Below are 22,952 nucleotides of genomic sequence, written 5' to 3' on the forward strand. Positions count from 1 at the left end.
ATTCATTTTTTCTGATGAAGACATTTCTACAATATTTAAACACACACACACACACACACACACACATACACATTAACACTCTATAAGATATTCATAATGTACCTTAGACCTGTGGTTCCCAACTGGTGGGTCACAGGTTCATTCTGAATGGTCCACAAGTGACCTGCTAACATACCAAATTAGTATAAAAAAAATCCACACACACTTAAGTTTGAAGTACAGTGAATTTCTGGTACAGAGTTTTTATTTTTAAGGGCTACTTCCTGAGTGACTACTGAACAGCTGTTTCTCAGAGAAAGCACACTAGCTCAACAACATGGGTAATTGCAAGTATGACAATGAATGTGTTAAACTGTGTTAACCCTGAAGGAGAAATCTAGATCCTTTGGTAGGACCAGTTGGAAGTCTTCAGTTGAGATTATTTTGATTGCTCACATCTGCAAATAAAGCATCTCAAGGTGCTAAAAACACATTTTTATTGATCTTTTTTTTAAACCACATGAGCCTTTAAAAATAGAAAATTTAAATGTGATATTTCAACCAGGCAGAAAGGATCTGTGTTGTCAAAACTTTGGGTAGAAAGCTGGACTTTCTTCATATTGTCATTAATATTATGTCAATAAAAAGTGTTCATTGTGAGCAAGTGATGAGTGCAGCTGTACAGACTGAAGCTTTACATTTGCAATATTATCAAGTGACGTGTAAACACAGACACATCAGTATCAAAGTCTGGCTGATAATTAACAAAGTGATAGGTTTGTACAAGTTCATTTGTCATCTGTAAAATGTCCTGTTCACTACATCACAACTGTCTAATAATCATATCTAAGGGGTCCTTAAATTCATTGATTTTAATTCATATAATCCAATATATTGTTACAAGAAAATTTCCTCTCAAATAAAGACATTGGTTTAAGAGTCCAAAATTGGTCAGACACTTGTGCTTTAGGCTGTTTTAATCTTTATTTTCATTTAGTCTGTTCTATGGTGCTATATGGATGTAGATGGGAGGCAAACATAGTCGAAGACGTGTCTTAGTGAGGTGTTGGGCCATCAAGCTGCCAGAACAGTTTCAGTGAAATCTCCCTGAGATCTTTTAAGATTTGGTGATGAAGCACATGATTCACATCATTTAGTGGACTAAATAAGGCACATCTTTGGAACTTTATCTCTGAACATTATATGTTTCTTGTATATGTTCTTTATACTGTGAACTTCTGCTCATTCCTTGAACAATTTTGCACATTTCTGCACAAACTACCACCTCTTAAAACAGGTCTTTCATTTTAATTCAGATGTCTTGTACATAGTTTATGGTATTTTTTTCATAGGTTATTTAAATTTCTTCTATTCTGTATTCATGTTTCTTGATTTTTGCAATATTGCTTTTATTTCTAATTTAATTTCTCTTACTTTGTTTATCTAATGCACAAATTTACCAAAGCAAATTCCTTGTACTGGTAAGTAAAAACCTACATGGTAACAAATTAAACCGGATTCAGAGTCATGGTATTTTCATACTTATCACACCCCTCCACTTGTTTCCTGTATGGAAGCATCTGCATATGTTTCTCTACTCATTTATTGAGGGTTTTCCTTTTAGTTTTTCTCCTTGTTGTGCCTAAAATGAACTTTGTAATTATAGTCTGAAAAACAAAAGCATGTAAGAGACATTTTCTCTGCTGTGCAAATGATAAACAGCTCTTCTTCTTCCATCTCAGATGCTGCTGTCCTATAAAGGCGTGTACTCATTGTCTATCAGACTCTCCCCAGCTGTGAAGCTCTCGTCCATGGTTTTCCTCGCCTCTTTGGAAATCCTCTCAAACCTCTTCAGGAACACAATGAGAGCTGCCAGTAAAGCCCCCTGCACCACCACGAACACAAACAGACAAACCTGTGACACCAAAGCCAGATTACAGTACCAGTAGTGGCAGGACTCCAGCACCTCCCTCTCTGTTAAAGTTACCACCAGCCGCCCTCTGAGGCCAGGAGGGGAGCTGCAGTTGACACCCAGGTGTGATGTGAGAGTGGCGGGATGATGCAGCAGCCATGCTCGCAGGTAGAGAACCCCACAGTCACACACCCAGGGATTACCATGAAGGGAGACCGAGTTGAGGGAGGTCAAACCATCCAGGAGCCCATTAGGGAGGGTGGCCAGCCGGTTGTTGTGGAGACGGAGGGAGGTGGTCCCAACAGGGAAACTAGTGGGCAGCAAGGAGGAGGTGAGAGACTTGCTGCTGCAGTCCACCTGACTGCCATGGCAGGAGCAAAGGTGGGGGCATGCTGATGACCTTTGACCTCCAAACAGGGGGAGCAGACACAGGAGCAGAAGCCCCTTCATGGTTACCAATCACTGGTGAGGAGAGGAGAGGAGAGGAGAGGAGAGGAGAGGTTTTTGTTAGACATCAGATATCACATCGTAGGAATGACTCAATATTATTTGTTCCCTAAACACAGATTAATTACATGATGATACCCATTACCTAGTTTCCTTCGTGGGGATTAACAATGTCTCATCTTATTTTACGTACGTTTTATTTGTCTTTTAGGATCTGTTTGAATCTAAAATTATTAGAAAATAGAAATGAATGTAATCCAAGGGGAGTCCTGCAGTAACCACCATCTTTGTCAGTTTATGATTTTATGTCAGAGACGTGTGCGTCGTGAAGCTGTACTTTGCTGTGTTGTTGTAATGATGCAGGTCTTTATACTGGTCTGGTCAATTAGTAGATAATTTAAGACAATTCCACCATAAATTGATGCAGAAAAGACAGAAATTAATGCATAAAAAAAAATCACCAAATTGTAGGAAACTAAGTGTTTGATGCTCAAAAATTTCTAGCGGAGGTCCCCAAATCCCCTGTCTCATATGTGTTCCCCTAATGTTTAAATGAAACCTACACCCTTGTTTACCACTGGTTTAGTATCTGACACTTAACATTATACAATTTACTAAAGTACCATATAGTACAAAACATAGCATTATGTAACATGACATTACATGTTCATGTAACAAATAATATATTTTGGAAATTTCACAACATACAGCCTTCTTCTTGATGTTTTGTTAGTTCAGTGCACTGACAAAAAGACCTCCACTTCCCTTCATGTCTGATGAGCGTCCACACACAGTATGTCTTCTTTAAATCTAAATTTCAACCTTGAGGTCAGGTCTATGGAGTCTTTTCTGTAACGCCACATGAGGTCGTTTGCTAAGCAGATGATGGCTCAAAGCATCAATAGACCTACTGACTATGGATTTTTGTTTGATACATTTTTAATAAGAAAAAAGTTTGACATGTATCATGTAAAATATATTTCCATGCTCTTAAAAGCAGCTTGGGTAATTCTGTCAAACTGAATTTTCCACACCAACTTGGCAGGTTTCTAAATACTATCATATTTTGAAAAGAACTGGAGTGATGGGTCACTAAACAATGTTTTAATGTCAGTAATTATAAAGGAGAGTCGTTTACCTTCAGTTCTGCGTGTCTTCAGGAGAGGACTGTGTTTCTTAGGTCACTCTGAGCCGAGTGTGTGTGTTGCAGGCAGCTGGCACTAACTGATAAAACACCCCAGACAAATATGAACACACACACACACACACACACACACACACAAGGCTACAACACACACACGAGCAGAAATGTCTAACAGGACATGGGAAGTCCCTCAGTAACTATTTATCTGAGGTCCTTAATTTCTTATGAATTGTAGGAGGTTCTCTGAGAAGAAGAGTTTGGTACTACAGTACTTAGAAGTACAATAGAGACAGTATTTAATTAGTGCAACTGACAATTATTTTTATTGTTGAGTAATCTTGCAATTATTTTCTTGATTAACTGATCCATTTTCTGGTCTATAAAATCGCAGAAAATGGTAAAAAAGTTTCTCTAAGCCCAACATAACGTCCTTATTTGTCTTATTTTGTCCACAAACCAAGCATATTCAGTTTACAGTCAGAGGAGTAAAGAAATCAGAAAGTATTCACATTTAAGGAGCAGGAATTAAAGAATTTTGACTGTCTTTCCTAGAAAAATTACTCAAACCAGTTCATTGACTATCAAATTCGTTAGGTGATTAATTTAATAACTGACAACTAATAGATTAGTCGTTACTGTTAATGTTACGTCTGCTTGTGTCTGCTCTGACTGGCAGGGAGAAGACGCTGTGTGCAGTGCTGAGGAAGCATTGCAGCAGTAGATAAACATGAATCAGCAGATAATGCTTTCCTGCAGCAGCTCCAGCTCGGAGCCCTGCTGTTCAGACTATGACAGCCGGAAGTGACGGAGGATGTTGGTGCTGCGCTCACTGGACCTTAACACTGTAACATTCAAAGTGATGCAGGTTGACGAGAAACAAGAGTTTATTTGTCACACATTTATAAACAGGGCACAGGCTGAGCTCACAGCCTTCAGGCAAAATATGTACTGTTCCTCGGCATTGGCCTACACACACACACACACACACACACGCTCTCAGACAGTCTTAACTCACACACAGGATACACATCTTCACCAGCAAAATGCAGCAACTCACTTCCAAGGAGAGACATTTAAAACAGAAGCATTAACACAGTATTTTCTCCTCATCGTTGATCTGTTTTTTTTTTTCCTTAGTGGCAACAAAGCATACTGTAGGTCATGATGCATTTTAATACAAGCACAGGGCATCGGCTATAAAGCAGTAAAAATAGGCCCACAGCATGTAGCGGATATGAGTAATGTCAGCATGCTTGCACATGCACCCTGCACTGCACCGACCCTCTCATTATGTCAAAGGCTCTCCATTCACAGTAAGCCACTGGCAATAAGTGCATTTTCAGCTCAGCCAGCACATGTAAAAATGCTGGGAGAGGATATTTTGACTTGCCATATGTGAAAGAAAAAATGTCACATAAAAGGTATTTATGAGGATCAGAGAGCAAATTAACAAGAGTAAAAGTTTTAACAAAAGTGAAGTCACTGTGGATAAATGGGGGGTGGGGGGGTATGGACGGATACCTGGAGGAAGTACAAACACTCACGCACCCAAACACACACTCACAAACACATAATAAAAAACAATATCCATCAAATCTTAACATCACCAACAGCCTAAATATCTTTACAAAACATCTTGTAGCATCATACCCTGACAAAATATCTAAAAAGTTTAGCATTGCATTTATAAATTAGATACACTGAGTAGTAATTTAAATTACGCATTTATATTATATATGTTAAGACTGTTAAACCACAGCGAGGGGGCTCAAAGTGGGCAAACGGGTAGTTTCAGAGATCAAAAAAAAAGAAAAAAAAAAAAAAAAGCTCTGACAAACAACCGTCCAGGCAGACAAACTATACAAAGCACCAAACTGAGGGTAAATGTACAGCCAGAGTCGCCACTAACACATGATATCCATGTTCAATGTCTGAAGGTCTCACTGTCATTCAGGGGGGAAACAGCAGGCGGCGCTGCAGACCAGGAGGACATCACTGGTCTTTGTCGTGCATCTGCTGCTGCATCTTGTTCAGCATCTCCTGCATCCTCTTCAGCTGCGGACAGAGAGGAACGTTTGCTTAAAGTCATACATATATCCTGAAGCTAGCTGGTGTGGGCTTAATCCTAAAATAGATTAAATATCATACCGACTCTGGCTTAAAGATAATAATCACTGCTGTGGATTTAAAAACGTCGCAGGGACTCTAATACACATATACTGCTAGGATTATTAATAATTTAGAAATACTGGCACTAAATACAGGCTTTCGTTCAGGGCATTATTAATGAAAAGTTGGATTAAATTAAATCATATGTCTTAATGGACTCCAAAGACATGGTAGAATCTGCTATCAGACTGGATTCACAATGGTATTATAGAGGGTAGAAATTAGAGCAATATGTTTGGTAATGAGGTGAGTATTTGATATATACATTAGTGGAGAACAGACATTTGCAATTGATTTATTGTATTGTATGTAAATTCATTCAGTCATTCATTCATTTTCTGTAACTGCTTATCCTGTTAGGGGTCGCGGAGGGGCTGGAGCCTGTCCCAGCTGACATTGGGAGAGAGGCAAGGCACTGTACACCCTGGACAGGTCACCAGACTATCACAGGGCTGACACATAGAGACAGACAACCATTCACACTCACATTCACACCTACAGACAATTTAGAGTCACCAATTAACCTGCATGTCTTTGGACTGTGGGAGGAAGCCGGAGTACCCGGAGAAAACCCACGCTGACACTGGGAGAACATGCAAACTCCGCACAGAAGGGCTCCCCCAACCCTGGAACCCTCTTGCTGTGAGGCGACAATGCTAACCACTGCACCACTGTCCCAACAATATGTAAATGTATGTACATGTTATGTTAAATTCATGTACAGAACTGACCTATATAATATACATATAATAATGTGTAATTGCTTTGAATTGTTCAGGTTAATGACTGAAACGGTGACTGAGTATATTTCTTTCTTTCTTTTTGGAATATTTAACACAAATATACATATACTTGTTCTTATTGGAACATTTTTGCATTTTAAGCCACGCTATTGAGATCCGTATATGTTCTGTATACATTTATATTTCAGTGCCGACAATATATTAATTATAATTACATTCAGTAAGTGTACATTTCCTGTGAAAACAACTTTATTTTGAAAAAATGCTATGCATGAAACAAGCATAAATTGACACGCTGTCCTGAGGCAACTATAATGGATGCAGGAGGGGCACCTAGGACACCCTTTTCAAAATGGCTGCCATTACGTTTTTCTCGTTTTTTGCTGCCAGAGTGGTAATTGATCATTTTCTGGTAAAAGTTATGATTATTTTGTTAATATTTAATTAGTTTCCTGAATATAAGGGTCTTAACTTTAATTTAGAGATTTCAGAAATCCAGAGTAATTTTAAGATTTTCAAAATACACCTTTTATTCAATGTCCTCTGTAGAGGACATCAGGACTTAGTACCCCCTATTTTTAACCAATTTCAATTAGTTAAATTTTCAATTTCAATTGACGTTTTTTTTCTCATAATTTCTAATACATTTTAAAGGTTAGTCAGTGTGAAAGCTGAAATTTGGCTTGGAGTGAGACTCTGAAGTAATGTGTATGCAAGAATTTGGAGGTGTATTGGAAAAAAAGAACACCTTAGGTGAACGTACATTCCCATGCATCTATGGTAGGATACTACCTAAAAGGAGGATTTCGAGAAACTTCTTGCTCTATTTCCTTTAAACAATGACAATTCTTGCTGAGAGTGTATTCACACATACAATAGTATCTATAAAGCTTCACTCCACTGTTCTTTACCCTTCCTAGGCCACCACACACAATAAAGTTTACCTGGTCTTTGGGGTCTGTCACATAGGGGTCATGGGTCAAACTATGGGGCTCCCCATTACTTCTTATTGCCTGGGCGAGTGTTAAATGTCTACATAGCAAGCATTACACCTCATCACATCATAGATAGTGAGGGGCGAGTGCAGTTGGACCACTAGGCCCTTAAACCCAGTGGTACAGGGTACCAATCCTGCACACTGACTGCAACGCCAGGCCCATTGGTATAGTTATTAAGAATACACTCTACCTTGCTACAGCTATCCATCATAGTGTTAAGCATTGAAGACAGCCACATAATTCCAGGGGAGTAAAAATCCTTTGTAGCTCATTTATTTAGAGATAAAGCATAAAATACCCCATAATCCCATTGTAACTCAATTGAAACTCATTGACTAACTCTGGAAATTTAAGACCCGACTAAGTCCCGATGTCCTCTACAGAGGACATGTGATAAAAAATAAATAAATAATATTTTTGAATTTTTTTTTGATGCAAAATGTTTCTTTCAAGTCAAATACTTAAATTACATAAAACAAATCTTGATATCAAAACTTTTTTCTTCTGGGTCCCAGGAGGATAAGGCCACTGACCAAGTGTCAGTATTTGATGGGTTGGGAGTGAGAATGTGTTGTTAAATAAGTGTTTATTTTTTTTAGATATTTATGCTTATATTTTTTTCTCTCCGGTGTAGCTGTTAAATTAAATGTTATATTATGCATTTGTTTTAGCTTTCTTCTTTGTATTTACTAAACGAATAGTGACTTCTATTGTTTTTCCCTTATAATCAGGTAATATGATAAATAACTAACCATTGACACATGTGTCATTATGTAATAATTATAGTAAAAAGAAGAAGAAGAAGCATTGTTTTACTTTTATGTTTGTGTACATATACATAGTTTGACAAAGCAAAACACATCTGTCATGATTAGATAAGGATATAAAGATGAGATTATTTTTTTGAATAAGGTATATATAAGAAAAGTATTTTGTAATTATTTTATATCTTGCTGTAAGATAATTATTATTGGTAATTAATTTAATATATTAGAATAGGTCTGGGAGAATTAATTATTGTACAGCTTTATATTGCTGGGGAGCTACATAATTGACTATTATTAATTTATGGAGAAGGGGTGGGAATAAATAAATTCCTACTTACTTCCTCCCACTCCTTTTTGGACATGTAAATCAAATCATTATATGTTGTTTTCATACTTCCTTTAGTAACCTATGTTTTTATGTCTGTCTGCTACTGTATGATTATTTTGTTTATTTGCTACTTACATGATCGAAATTAACTGCTGCTAACTACCTACCTACCTTCACTAAAGTAGCCTGTTCATTAGCTGTTCTAATTTAAAATCTATTAAGTGAACTGAACTTAAGAAAATACATTTAATGAGCCATTAAGTTCAAGTAACAGCCTTTTAGTCACACCACGTGTTACACACTGATGAAGACCATGATGAAGACTCTCTAGTCGAAACACATTGGTTATCCATGTATTAATAAAGAATTTTTAACTACATTCAGAGTGCCTTGGATGCATTTTTGGACTGCCTGCCTGTATCACGGACTTTTACACTGAGTGAGCTGGCCAATCGTTGTTGTTTTATCTTTATGTGTTACTGGTTGGACCATTAAATTACATTCAAGTTACGTGAAATAATCTCTTAGAGGTGAATGAACTTCATGCTTCATGCCATCTTGTTTTGACACAGGGACATAACACTACACCGTCACTACCAAAGACCTATGACGCAGCTACAATATATACATGAAAAATCAAAACACGAAATATCAAAAAGCAAAAGTTTCTTAGTACCTCCTCATCTTTCATTTTGATCAGTTTCTCAGTCTCTACATCCGGGGTGGACAGCGGCAGGATGGGGATGGGACTCTCCATACGGTTGTCCTGAGCCAATTTACTGAAGAAGAAGAAGGAGGAGGAGGAGGAGGAGGAGGAGGAGGAGGAGGTGAAGAAGAGATGGAGGAGGAGGAGAGGTGAAGCAGGCAAATCTGTGCTGAAGTCTGTGAACATCAGCAGTTATTTGAGATGTTTACCAAACATTCTCTCTCTCATGTTTTCACAAACCTGGTCATCTCCTGTATGCACTGCGCTCTGTAGTTTTCGTAGTGGACGTCACAGGTCACGTCTTTGAGGTCGTGCATGTGTGAACGAATCAGCATGTTCCTCAGTTTCACAAAGTCACAGTGCGACTGGTTCTCCACTGAGAAAAGAAACTCGTAAATTCACTAAGTAATTTTAGTTATGACATCTGAACAGTGTCTAATAACAGGTTTATGAACATACCTTCAACAATGCCCCAGGGGTAAAGTCTCCCTCTCACTCTCTGCCCTCGGGCTTCCACCACAGTGTTACTGCCGATCACAGCGAATGGGGTGCACTCCTGCACACAGACACATGAGGGTTGTTTTTTTAACCCTGATCTACCTGGAGGAAAGCTGACTGAGCACACTGGGCCCTGACACACATTCACACACTTATACATGTTAAAAAAAACTGAGCAGCTTGAAAGAGGCATGACTGTAACTGCTGACACATGGAGATGTTCTCACACAGATTTTCCCAGCTGATCAGGGAACTCATGTCACAACATAAACAATGGCTCCATTCCTGAAGTTGTTGCAATGCAAAGCAGCAGGTAATAAAGTCATTATTTAGATCCTACATCAAAATGTCTGCAGTGAAAATGTGATGTCAAGTCATGAAGATAGTTTTAGGTGCCCAGGTTTTAAGATGTCCATCTTTTGAGGTTTCTGCCACCATCCCAAACATTTTGAACATGAAATTTGTTTGTTTCTCATAGCATCACAAATATCTTTAAAAAGTCATGTCTCTTTCTAAGAATCAGCACATACACTTTTCCCTTTGTTACACAGTCATTCATGAGAAAGCCAGTTGCTGTTAAGCCTCACAAATGTGACTTTTCAGTGCACTGAGGACCAAAAACTGAACTAACACTTCACTTCCTCTCCGCTGTCAGTGAAGAATAAGAGATTATCTAAGAATCTTGGCACATAAAACTGGTATTATCTGGATGGCTGGACATCCCATAAGGAGTATGTGAAAACAGGGCTGTGTACACTCAGAACAATGAGGACATGTTGAAGCAGCAACTGCCAGGACTGAAAAAATGAGGCCAATACAAGTGCCAAAAACTGCAGTTCCTCCTATGACCACTAGAGGCTGGCTCCAGAAGCATCAATACCCATAGAACCCCCTGTTAAACTTTACAGCAGAAATAAACATGCTTACAGCCTGGTGCAAATAACACTTTCGGTCTCTATAGCTAATTTCAAGATTCATGACAACTGTACAGGGGCTCAATCTTTGTTGTTTACATTTGTTAAAGCTTAGAGTTATGTATATTTAAGAGTGGGTCGCTTTGGGTGACAGGCTGTCCACAAAACCTCGCTACAGTCTGAGTCAGATCCACTACTCGCTTCTCCACAGCTCCACCCTCTCGTCCAAATATGGTCACGTCTGGCTCCAAAATATCAAGATTGTGACAGCTGAAATGCCAAAGGCTTCAAACCAGGAGTCCACACACCAGTGGGTGACTTCATAGTAGCTGTGTCCATTATTTTATACAGTCTATGGTCATGTCCTGTGGATTTTTTTTTTCTAAGAAGTTCTGATATTTATATTTGAATACAAACTACATAAAGAAATGAATAAATGAAAAAGGATTTACTATTTCTGCATCTGCATTTTATACCTGAAAACAGCATTTGGAGCTGTACATTAGGAAAATTTAAAAAAATAAAATTTTAAAAATATTTATATTTTTAACTACAAAATGGTACAAATATCATTTTAAAAATCATTCCTTCGGTGTCTTGTCAGTATTTTCTTAGAGAGGGTGTGTTCTCTAGTACCTCTAAAATCCTGGCACGACCCAGAGAGAGAAAATAAATTTTCCTATAAACCCCACAGAAGTGGAATGACCTCAGTTTGTGGTCAGAGACGGGCTGCACGATATTACTTGAGATAAATAAACAGATATTAAAATGAACATAGTTCTGCCCTTCTGCTGCTTTTAGTATACTGCTTTAACAGAAATTGCTTCTTGAATTAAAACATAAAAGGAAATCATTTCCAACATTTTTTATTGTACAAATTAAGACTCAGGACGTTTACATGCGCAGTTAAGTTGAGCTTCAGTTATAGCTCGATTAGGCCATTTAATTGTCTAATGTCATGTAGATGTATTGACTGACCTGAACTCAAAGGTACTAATTAAAAAAAGAATGAAAGTTACATTTGGAAGTGCAGTTTTCTACTAATACTCAAAAAAAAATCCCTGAGTTTAATACGACAGTCTTTCGTTATGTGTTTTTGCCCAATTTGACATTATAATGATATTTTTTTCTTTTTTTAAATGATATATTGTGCAGCTCTAGGCCAGAGGTTCAGTTACTTCCCCTCACAGTGAACCAGGTAATAAACTGGACTCTGTCACAGGAATCTGACTCACCTTCAGCTCTTTGTCAAGTTGTTTAAACTCTTCATCCTCATCGGAGTCACATTCGGGGAACTGGTACACTTTGATGCCAAACTTGTCTATTTCCTCTCGTATCTGTAGATAAATCAGAAACATGGTGAATAACCTCAATACAGTGAAACATGCTGAATTCAGCTCAGAGCTGCAGTTGTGGGACTCACTCTGTCTTTGAGTTTTTTTATCTCGTTGGGCGTGAGGCAGTCAGCTTTTGCGATGAGAGGAATTATGTTCACTTTTTCATGCAGAGCCTTCATGAACTCAACATCCACCGGACGCAGCCTGCGGAGAGAAATCCAGAGTGGGAATGAGAGGGAAGTCCTCCAAATAAAAACAGATTAAACTGATGAGTACAAGGTGTTGTTTATTTTAGCTGCAACCAGCAGCTCTAAAGCTCACTCCACAAAAATTTCCCCACCCTTTGCATCCACAATTTTCACCCTAGGAGGCTGAAATTTGCCATGGAGGTCAAGTGTGTGTGTGTGTGTGTGTGTGTGTGTGTGTGGTATTACCCGTGCCCAAACGGAGGGATGAAGTAGAGGCAGCAGTGGACTCTGTTGTCCTGGATGTTCTTTCTGTTCAGTCCGCTCTCATCCCTGAAGTATTGCTCAAACTGCTGATCTATGTAGTCTGTGATCGGCTTCCAGCTAGGACACACACACACACACACAGACACACACACACACACACACCCAGACAACATTAGCAGCTCCTCCAGACACTGTGAATTCAAATGTTCAGGCTGAAACAGGCACATGTCACAGCAGCAGGTTTTCCAGCTCACCATTCGTTGTTGTTGACAGCGTCTCCGAACCCCGGCGTGTCAACGATGGTCAGCTTGAGCTTGACTCCTTTCTCCTCTATGTCTACAGTGTGTTTGATGATCTCCACAGTTTGGTTGATGCGCTCTGCAGAGCATCGATACAGAGAGGGAGATGGGGTGGGTTTTTTAAGCTTTAAGTGATAATGGCATGATTGATGGACATTATTCAACTATTACAAAGCTGCTTTACAAAGTCATTTGACATCAAAAGATAAGACTCTTGAACAAACATGAAAACAGTCAGATTAGACAGACTGTCTAATGCTATTAGTTCTAGCTCTAGTGCTATTTATCACTCCATATTGTTTTAGTGTGAGTTGCCAAGTGTTGGAGATATCAGCCTTAGAGATGTCTGCCTTCTCTCCAACATAATGGAACTAGATGGCGTTTGGCTTATGGAGCTCAAAGCGTGAGTGTAGTTCCGTAGAAAGAAAATAGTTCCTACATAAAACTGCTCACAACGAGGTCAAATGTATTTTTTGTATTGTTCGGAGATTTGTGCACTACAAGCTGAGTGACTAATTCTTTTATATTGGAGAGAAGGCAGACATACCTACGGCCAATATCTGCAACACTCTGCAACTCCACCATAACAATCTAAAGTGATAAATAGCACCACAGGTAAGAGGAAAAATATGTATTTTTGATTTGGAGATGAATGGTCTGTTTTTAAATGTAAGACAGATGGTGTTCTGGTTTATATAAACAGCAGGGCAGTGTGTTCATTATGACTGATACAGAGAGAAAATAAATAGCATAAAGACTCACCTTCCGCATTCAGTAACTTCCTGTCTTTGTAGAGGTCTGTGAGGAACAGGCTGTTGACCAGGGTGGATTTACCCATACCAGACTCTCCTGCAGCACAGACACAGAAACAGACACACAGATGGTCACAGTGAGTGTGAATCTAATCTGAAATAAATCCAGACAAATTAAGATGCTGGTTTATTAGGTACACTTTCAGCTGTATCTTCAGCTACAAACTGACCTGCAACCATCAGCGTGAAATCAAAGCCTTTCTTCACAGACTTCCTGTGGACCTGGTTGGGCAGAGTTGCAAAACCCACATACTGTTTCTCCTGGGACAGAAAAACACACACAAAGAAGAAGAGGGAGGTGTTCAGTATTTATTAATGCTTTGTGAATGTTTCAATAACGTAGAACTACAGAAAATGACTGTTTAATTAACTGTTTTAATATTTTTTCAAGCAAAATCTACAAATATTCTTGAGCTGCATCTCATTTGTAAAGATTGTTTGTTTTTCTTTATATCATGTGATAGTTAATTGAATATCTTTGGGTTTTGGAATGTTGGCTGAGCTAAAATTGGTTGGGCGACTGAAAGTAAACTAGAATGACCGCTTTGCGTTTTTTTGCCTCTGCGAACCGTCAAGTTGCAGTTACAGTTTAAATCCATGTCTGTGAAAACACGGATATTTCACATACATATTGCCCCCCGCAGCACACAAGATCTTTACAGCCAATACAGTTTCAGAGTGGGCACCCAAGAGTAGTGTCATCAGGTCAGTATCTGACAAAATGTCTCCTTTCTGTTCATGAGATATGACATTAAGTAATGGCCAGAAAAGTGTTTTTGCAGAACATTATGATGTCACAGTGGAGCTGACCTTTGACCTTGCAGATATAAAATGTCATCACTTCATCATTTTATCTTATTCGACATTTGTGTGAAATTGTGTCATAATTAGCGTATGAATTCCTGAATTATGGCCAAAAACATGTTTCATGAGGTCACAGTGACCTTAACCTTTTACCTTTGACTACCAAATTCTCTTCAGTACATCCTTGAGCCAAAGTAGATGTTAAAACCAAATTTGAAGAAATTTTATTAAGGTCTTGAGATATTGCATTCATGAGAATGAAACAGATGCAAGGTCATAGTGACATTGACCTTTGACCACGAAAAATGAATCAGTTCATCTTTAAATCCGTGTTGAGATTTGTGCCAGATTTTAAATGAATTCCCAGGAGGTCTTGTTGAGATATTGCCTTCATGAAAATGACAAAGATTAGATCACAAAATCCTTGACCGTTGACCACTAAACACTAATCAATTTGTCGTTGAGACCACTGGAAATTTGTGCAAAATTTGAAGAATCTTCCTCATGGTGTTATTGAGAAATCGTGTTCAGGGGAATGGGACAGATGGACAGCCGGACAGACAACCTGAAAACACACTACTTACGGCCACTGGTATCACCAGCACGAGGCATAACAAAAAACAAAGATGAATGTTATAGATTCTTAAAGCCAAAAGTGATGTCTTGAAAATGCTTATTTGTTCAACCAGCAGTCCAAAGTCAAAAATATCTAGTTTACATCACAAAAGACAAGTGATGGAAGGCAACAACATATATTTACTGTAAGTACTGTACTACATCTACTTTTCTATATTTCACAGTCAAATATTGAACTTTTTACCCCACTACATTTATTGATAACTTTAGATACTAGTTAATTCCATAATTCAGATAAATTATATGTGATCAACAAATACATTATGACAGATCTTTATAGGTTAAGACAACATTAGAATTCATATAATAGTCTATATATTATTCTCAAATGCTTCATTCTCCATGATGAGTCCTTTACTTTTGAAAGTATATTTTGATGCCGAGACTATGGACTTTAACTTAAAATGAAAACAAAAGTAAAAAATTCTATCATTTGAGAAACTATAACCGGAGATTATTTTGCATTTTTCCTTAAAAAATGATTCAAACAATTAACTGATACTCAAAAAAAGTTTTTTCTACCTTTCAGCTCATTGAATAATGAACTAATTGTTTGAGCTCAACAATAAAAGATCAAAAACCAACAGCTTAAAAATAGAAGCAGACACCAAATAGCTGTGAGAGCGCTCAGAGGGTTTCTAATGTGAAAACACAAAGTATCTGGCAGCGTCAGATGCAATAAAAAATGACCACAACAGACAGAAAATCTACAACTGCATGGAAAAACACGTGCACAACATTCCTCTGTGAGCAGCTGAGAATAAATCAGCGCCTCAGATTTTCCATTAAAACTCTCACAGAAACACACAAAGAGAGCCACAGGATACCAGTCGCTCACTGTGTCACACAGTGACTCTCAGTCCTGCAGGTTTTCTCTGCTGCATCTGGCAGAGCGTCATCTTCACCCGACAGTACGCGTTGACATGTGTAGATATAAATACACACTCGAGGCCCGTCAAGAGCATTCACACACAGACAGAAGCTACATTCAAGGGACCTGAAAAGCTCTTTTTGCGCTCTGCAAACACATGAGCCAAACAAACAGTCAGAGTCCTTATAAGCTGTCATAACTTGTCATAGGCATTTCCGACAGCCCCCTCGGGTGAGGATCACATTGAGAAAAAAGACACACAAAAAAACACTGGTGGTGCAATCAGTGCATGGCAGACACGCTCTTCAGGAAGCCAGAGGAGTCAGAATGAGGAAGGCTTTAGATAAATCAGTGAGTAGTCATAAAAACAAAGTAAATCTGTCACACACCTCAGCAGAAGAGCAGAGCTAACACCAAAAGATGCTGGCACTGACTCCACATGTGTTAGGACTCCTCGTTTATAAAGTTTCCCTGAACTCTGTGTCTTTACTTTTCATTGTATTTTGAATTTTTCTGATATTTCTCCACTCTTTTTGTCTATTGTTTTGCCCATTTTCTCCTAGAAATCCAACTTTTTTTACCTTCTGCCTGGCTGTTCTCACTCGTGGGCACAGCAGCCGTTCCACCAGTTTTTCTTGCAGCATGATGGCATCCATCCCAAACCGCTCCAACACTGACAGACCAAAATAGCCACGGGTCTCAGAAAGTTGAAAAACAGCTCAGCAGGGAGGTGGGAATAAAAGCAAAATCTGAAGCCTTGAGATCCTGATAAACTCGTCTCTCGCTCTGTGTCCGTTCCCAAATTGTCACTAACACACCTCCTCCCTGTCTGTGCTCTTTAAATATGTGCCTTTTGTTCCTCCTACTTTCCTTCTCTTGATTCCCTTTCTTTTCCTTATATTTCTTTCCTTCCTCTGCCCTACAGCGACTCCAACGCTCCCTGTTCAGACAGGTACGGAGGAATTCTCACTGTGAGGGAGGGAAATGGAGAGAGGGAGTAGGAGAGAAGTGGCAATTTGAGGGAGGAAACAAGGGAGGGATGGAAGAAGCGAACGTCTAAAAGAAACTCATTCATTCGGCCTGTACTCCCTCCCCCAGCTCTAAAACTCTGAGAGAAATGACCACCAAGGAAAGGCAGACAGAGAGGGAACAGACAGAAAGTGTAGATAAAAGAAAGAACTAGTTTGAACTTGAGAGTGACAAAAGCTGCAGAACAAACAGCAGATCAAGACACACACTGCAAGTACAGGCCTGTGGACTGAGCTTATCAGATTATCAAGTAAATTAACTTGTCAGTCCGTGTGTGTGTGTGTGTGTCTGTGTGTGTCTGTGTGCTGAACAAAGGCTGCTCAGCATCATCTAGACCAGTGGTTCTTATTGAGCGCCTTAGGCCAAGGGTGCTATTTTTTAGTACTCAGATCCATTACTTAAGTAAAGCGCCAATAAAATAACATGAAATTACTCCATTGCAAGTAAAAGTCCTGCTCGAGTCAAACCACAGAAGTATCAAAAGCAAAACGTAACTAAAACATCAAATTAAAAGTACTAATTCTGCAAAAAATGGCCTGTGACGGATATATTAATTACACAGCTCGCTTCTTAATACTAATGCATAAATTCATAAGTAGCTCTTCACTGTTGTAGCTGGTCGTTTAAACAACTTCATTAAAGTTAGGACGTTTAATCCGGGCCTAAGTTAGGGATCAGGCCCCTCCAAAGGGTCACATGATCAATCTGAGGGGTGGGGAGATGAGCAAAGCTCGTCACTGAGCAAAAATCCCATGGTAAACTTTCAGCATATTGTAATTCAAGTGGTCTGAGAGAAAACAAGACTTCTGCACCTCCTCTTGGCCCTTTTTTTTTAAGGCTTTAGAAAATCTAGCCTGTGAAAACAGACTCTGGCCAATCATAGATCATTTCAGAGAGAGGGCGTTTCTACTGGCTGTTCTACAAATGGAGATGCGCGTGTACATCTCTTCAGTGAAAGCCTTAACGGCAGAGAGTCCTGCACTGCAAAGCAAGAAATAAGGATGGACTTATCTAGTGGAGAGTCTGACAATAAATGAAACAAAACACGTGTCAATATCGCCAAAGTGTTTCAGAGATGGAGAGCAAAATGTTGCTGATGGTTTGGCCTTCTGCTAAGTGGAGCTAAAGACCCAAGTCTGCAGCTAATTCAAGTTCATGTTTATTTAGCTAACACTGCCTCACTCCCACTGCAACAGACCAACTCACTGGGAGGAGAACGAGCAGCAGCCCCAGAAAGTGACCCTGTCAGCCGCCACCGCAACACAAATCCAGCCAGTGCAAACTAAAGCTCCGACTCCCCGCCGGATCAGCAAACTTTCTGTTGCTGCCTTTACATACAAGTTGGGCCACTACAGCTGCCACATGAAAATACATCACAGGCGGTGGGACTGTAGGGTGGCTAATGTTAGCTTATTAGGATTTCGACAACTTCAGAGTGAGACCGGGCTCTAATGACAGACAAAAAAAGAAAAAAAAAAGCAGTTCTGATACACAAATCTGTATTAATCTCTTGGGTTTTTCTTTAATCTTTGGTGGACTTGCCAACAACTCCTAAATATCTGTAAATATCTGAAATGCAATGAGGGGCCCCAGGTGGACACTGCTTATCATACTTAGCATAAATTTTTACTTATTGTTGAGGCTATTTTGATATTTATCTGCAAATCCACATAGCCTCAAACATTCTTATTCCCTGCAGCATATTACATGAGAAACTGATACCACTCTCATGTCTGTGGACTAAATATGAATCTACAGCCAGCAGGTTGTTAGCTTAGCTTAGCACAAAGAGTGGAAACAGAGGGAAACCTGGCTCTAAGTAACAAAATCCACAGCACGTCTAAAACTCACTAAAATCTTGTTTTAAAGAAAATATAATGCGATAATTAGTGAGCTTTACACATATTTACTGTACAGTGTGAATGGTATCAATCTTCTCATCCAACTCTCAGCAGCAAAGCAACTAAACATATTTCCTTAAATATCAAACTCCTCTTTTAATATTGATGTTAGTTCACATATGTCACATGTTCTATATTAATCAATCAATTTGTTTCTTGTAGCAAATATCTGTGGTGCCATGTTTGTATGTGTCTGTGTATGTGTGTGTGTGTGTGTGTGTGTGTGTGTGCGCGTCTGTGTGTGTAGAGGTGAATGAGGTACAATTCATGGCAGAGGTTGCAGCCGATTGCTTCCAGATGTGACGGTGGTGTGTGTGTGTGTGTGGGTGTGTCCAGCTCATACATGATGTGGGTAGCAGAGCTCAAATGCGCTTTGAAATAAAAACCTTTTTTTTCTCTCTTTTCTTTCCCCAAAGTCGGCACACCCCGCGGTGATGCCACGTACAGGATGTGACAGTCTTACTCCACACCACCGGAGGGCGACAGAGGACTCAACTCTAATATAACACTTCACGGTCTGAGCTTGCTGATGTCTCCTGAGGGGGACAAACACTCTGAGCCACCGTGGTGCTGATGCAAACTTTAGTTCAGAGATGCTAGATGAAGACTTTAGATCATTGTGGACATGAAAGAGTGTGTTAGTGTGTGTTGAGGGGGTCGGGAGGGTCAATCTGAATAGAAGAAAAGAACAGATGTCTTGAAATGGTATTACAAAAGCCCCCCAGCTGAACCCCCCACCTTCAGTCTTTCTCAGTGGCCAGCTGTCCCTTTCTCTCACATACGACCAGAAAGACACACTAAATATAATCTTAGCCAGTCACACTTCTTTTGTTACTTGCAAATTCCACATTATGCTCAATTAAACATCAAGTGAAGCCAAAAAGTTGTGTCTTGTACAATCGTTTTCATACACACCCTCACTCCAGACACTTTATGTCAAGTTTTTGTAGCTGTGTTCTCCTCTCAGGTAAAAACTCCTGGGTTAAATGTTGAGGTACCAAATGAGATTTGGAATAACGGGCTATTTAGATCACAGAAGTGAGTTACAATCTGTAGATACAAATTTAAACAGTTTAAAGTTATCCTGATATTTTAAACTTTAAAGTGGAAACGGACAACTTTTAAACTTTTAACCCTAATGCTTCGAATTGGTATTATTGTCGGCGCTGCTGTGGCAAAGACGACCAGATCGCTTTCTGTTCCTCAGAGCTGAGCAACTAAAAAGAGCACAGGATAGACAGGGACTTCTTGGTTAGGGTTAGAAGAAAAATCGTGGTTAAGGGTTCAAATGAAAATATTTCAGACAGAGGGCCCTGAAGACTAATGTTTGCAAACTTAGGATAGACCATCAACTTTAGACTCTTTGGGTTGTGCAATGGTTGACACCCTTACTTCGTGCTGTAAATCAAGCCTTCATTTTACCTGAAGATTGTACCAACTGGCAGACAGAACTGCGTAGTGAAAGCAAGGCTTTTGATGAACCAATATTAATGCTGATGGTGTCATTATTCTACAGCCATTACATTGTGCAATCAACATTTATTTTATAATGGGGTGTCGGTAGCATAGTGGATAGTGCTGGCGCCCCATATACAGAGGCATCACCTTGCAGCAGTGGCTGCGGGTTCGAATCCAGCTTGTGGCCCTTTGCAGCATGTCAGTCCCCACTGTCTCTCTGTCTCCCCCTTTCACTCACTGTCCTGTCATTAAAGACAAAAAGGCCACAAAAATAATCTTAACAAAAAAAAAAACATTTACTTTATAATGAAAACTTGTCTATTTCCCTCTTAAATAAAATAAAATCTGCACATTAATATCACCAAACTGTGTGTGACAGGTGTAAAGATGTAGCTCAAGGCTTATTCTCTCATTTAGCTATTTTTAGTTAATTGTTTTCACTCAGTGGCCAAAAGAACTTGGATGGTTTCCTAAAACACTTAAGAAAAAGATGCAACTGTATATATAGGCATCCACATATTTATGTATATGATGCTCTGTCTCCGTTGTTTTCCCTCTGTCCTTGTTCCCTTTGTCCTGTCTTAATAATAATAATACCTGGGATTTATATAGCGCTTTTCAGGATACTCAAAGATGCTTTACAGAATAAAAAAATCCATAGGGAGGTGGGGGGGGGGAAATTGTCCAGAAAGGGCAAAGTACACTTAATTTAGAGGTTATAGGCAGGTTTGAAAAGGAGAAGCCTGAACCCATTTTGAATTATCTATATAAATTCATTAATCTTTCATTTATGCATTTTTAATGTGGACAGATTTTTTGTTTTTGTCTTATTTGCACTTTATTTTCTCCTTCCTCTTGTGAAAGAGAAATAAATGAAAATAAAATAGACCTTATAACAAGCCCTTACTGACCTTAGTCTATCATTGCTTGAACTAGACGAAAAGGTTGAAAACTTGCTAGAAATTGTCATAGTTGCTGTTATGCATTTGTACTGTAAAATAGGAGAAGACAGACAGTTGTGGACTGACAAAGTTATCAAAGTTGTGACTCGGCGTCGCCTCTTTGGGCCTCTTCCAGCTGATCAAACACAGAGAGAGGGAAGATAGAGTGTATGGCAGGTGCAGAGGGATGTTAAGGACAAACCATGAGTCAGGACTAATGACGGGCAGCAGGGCAGCAGGCTGTGAGGGGGCAACTTAAAAATAAAACAGAATGCCTTCATTGTCATTGCACATTGTCCAATAAAATTTGCTGTGCAGCTCTAAAACAGTACATCCACACACGCACCCACACACACGCACCCACACACACCCACACGCACCCACACACACACACACACACACACACACACACACAAACTTGCCATACAGACAAATGATAACAAAGAAAGATAAAAACTGGATTAAGTGATATAGAGAAGTGACATATTAGAAGCTACTATTTGTACATTGTGCCAAATGTTATTGCACCTTATGAAGATATTATTGCACGTTATATTATTTGGGTGGGGGGTGATTTGTGGAGTTCAGGGGCAGAAGTGGTTTTTGAGCCTGGAACTGGAGATGAAAAAAACCCCAACACATCTTCAAATGCACTTGGTGTCTTGGCATTCGCATACTTATTCCATATGTTGTGGTTTGTTCATTTGTGTGCATGTTTTTAGACATTGTCTTGTTTAAAATTATTATTTTCATGTTTTTTGCCATATTAGACAGGACAGTATTAAGAATGAAAGGTGAAGAAAGAGGGAATGACATGCAGCAAAGGGCCACAGGCAGAAATTGTATACAGGACGCTCGCTCTACTCACTGAGCCACTGAGCCCGACATCATCTTGTTTTACTATTTTTTTTCTCTGTCTTTTTTTTATAGCACTTTGAAACCACTGTTGCAAGTAATGGTTATGTTCTGTGTCAAATAATATGTTCATTGTATATAAAAGATCAGAAAACGGTACAAAAAAAACCATCACGCTGTAACCTGTGACAGGCTGTTATGCTACCATAACTACTGCACAGTTTATTCCACAGTACTGAAGCTGCTCCTCTTTTTGGAACCACTGCAGAGTCTACAATAATTTCACTTTCCGTCATGCTTGTTGTTGCCGAGGGTAACAGTATGACAAAAACGTGTCACGGGTCAAAATATTGTGGGTATCACTACATGAATTTTTCATATCATTAAAAATTATACTGCTATTATCGTGAACGATTATATGGACACCCCTACTGCATACTATACCTTTAATAGATTTTCTAAGTTGTTGCTGATCTACACTGTCCGTCCATTTTAAGGACTGAATGCACTTTGTGTTTACTGTTTTGGAAGTTTGTTGTAAAACTTGTTATACTTTCAAACAAAATTTCTAATGCAAAGCTTCATCAACTGCCAACTGTCTGTCATTTGGATGACAACATGTTCGAAGATTTATGCCATTTTTGGCTCTTTACAACAAGAACAAGAAGAGACTTCCTCACTGTCAGATTATTATTTTAGTGTATAAATGCACAATGACTCTGTCTGTTTGTTTGTTTGTTTGTCAGTCAGTCAATATGTTGGACGGTACTGCAGAGGCACAGATCCAGAGATCAGCCACTCAATCAGCAGGCAGCATTTGCCTTCTTCCTCTCAGTCATACAAAGCCGTGGCCTTTAAGGAAACGACTCTCAAAAGGCCGCAGCAGTCAGCTCCACTGCCAGGATATACACTCATACACACACACACACACACACACACACACACACACACA

General features: G+C 39.2%; 2 protein-coding genes across 3 annotated transcripts in view; both read right to left on the reverse strand.

Annotated features, from left to right (window-relative positions):
• Window positions 1-1,595: 1,595 nt before the first annotated feature.
• gp1bb (glycoprotein Ib platelet subunit beta) lies at window positions 1,596-3,614 on the reverse strand. The gene is made up of 2 exons (XM_033620063.2): window positions 3,477-3,614; window positions 1,596-2,353 (listed from the first exon to the last, which is right to left on the reverse strand). The coding sequence occupies exon 2, from the start codon at window positions 2,339-2,341 to the stop codon at window positions 1,733-1,735; it is 609 nt and encodes a 202-aa protein (XP_033475954.1). The 5' UTR covers window positions 2,342-2,353; window positions 3,477-3,614; the 3' UTR covers window positions 1,596-1,732.
• A 734-nt stretch (window positions 3,615-4,348) lies between these two features.
• septin5a (septin 5a) overlaps window positions 4,349-22,952 on the reverse strand; it is a 29,600-nt gene continuing 10,996 nt past the window's right edge. The window contains exons 1-11 of one of the 2 annotated variants that reach the window (XM_033620060.2): window positions 16,398-16,605; window positions 13,676-13,766; window positions 13,456-13,542; window positions 12,649-12,772; window positions 12,377-12,511; window positions 12,029-12,146; window positions 11,841-11,942; window positions 9,653-9,749; window positions 9,434-9,569; window positions 9,164-9,266; window positions 4,349-5,537 (exon numbers count right to left, since the gene is read on the reverse strand). In XM_033620060.2, coding sequence (XP_033475951.1) covers window positions 5,475-5,537; window positions 9,164-9,266; window positions 9,434-9,569; window positions 9,653-9,749; window positions 11,841-11,942; window positions 12,029-12,146; window positions 12,377-12,511; window positions 12,649-12,772; window positions 13,456-13,542; window positions 13,676-13,766; window positions 16,398-16,472 — 1,131 coding nt within the window. In that variant the 5' untranslated portion in view covers window positions 16,473-16,605 and the 3' untranslated portion in view covers window positions 4,349-5,474. Of the gene's footprint in view, window positions 5,538-9,163; window positions 9,267-9,433; window positions 9,570-9,652; window positions 9,750-11,840; window positions 11,943-12,028; window positions 12,147-12,376; window positions 12,512-12,648; window positions 12,773-13,455; window positions 13,543-13,675; window positions 13,767-16,397; window positions 16,606-22,952 lie in introns of those variants that run through there. The other variant, XM_033620062.2, reaches the window with a different exon arrangement.

This window comes from Epinephelus lanceolatus, chromosome 9, assembly GCF_041903045.1.
Source record: "Epinephelus lanceolatus isolate andai-2023 chromosome 9, ASM4190304v1, whole genome shotgun sequence".
Taxonomy (NCBI): Eukaryota; Metazoa; Chordata; class Actinopteri; order Perciformes; family Serranidae; genus Epinephelus; species Epinephelus lanceolatus.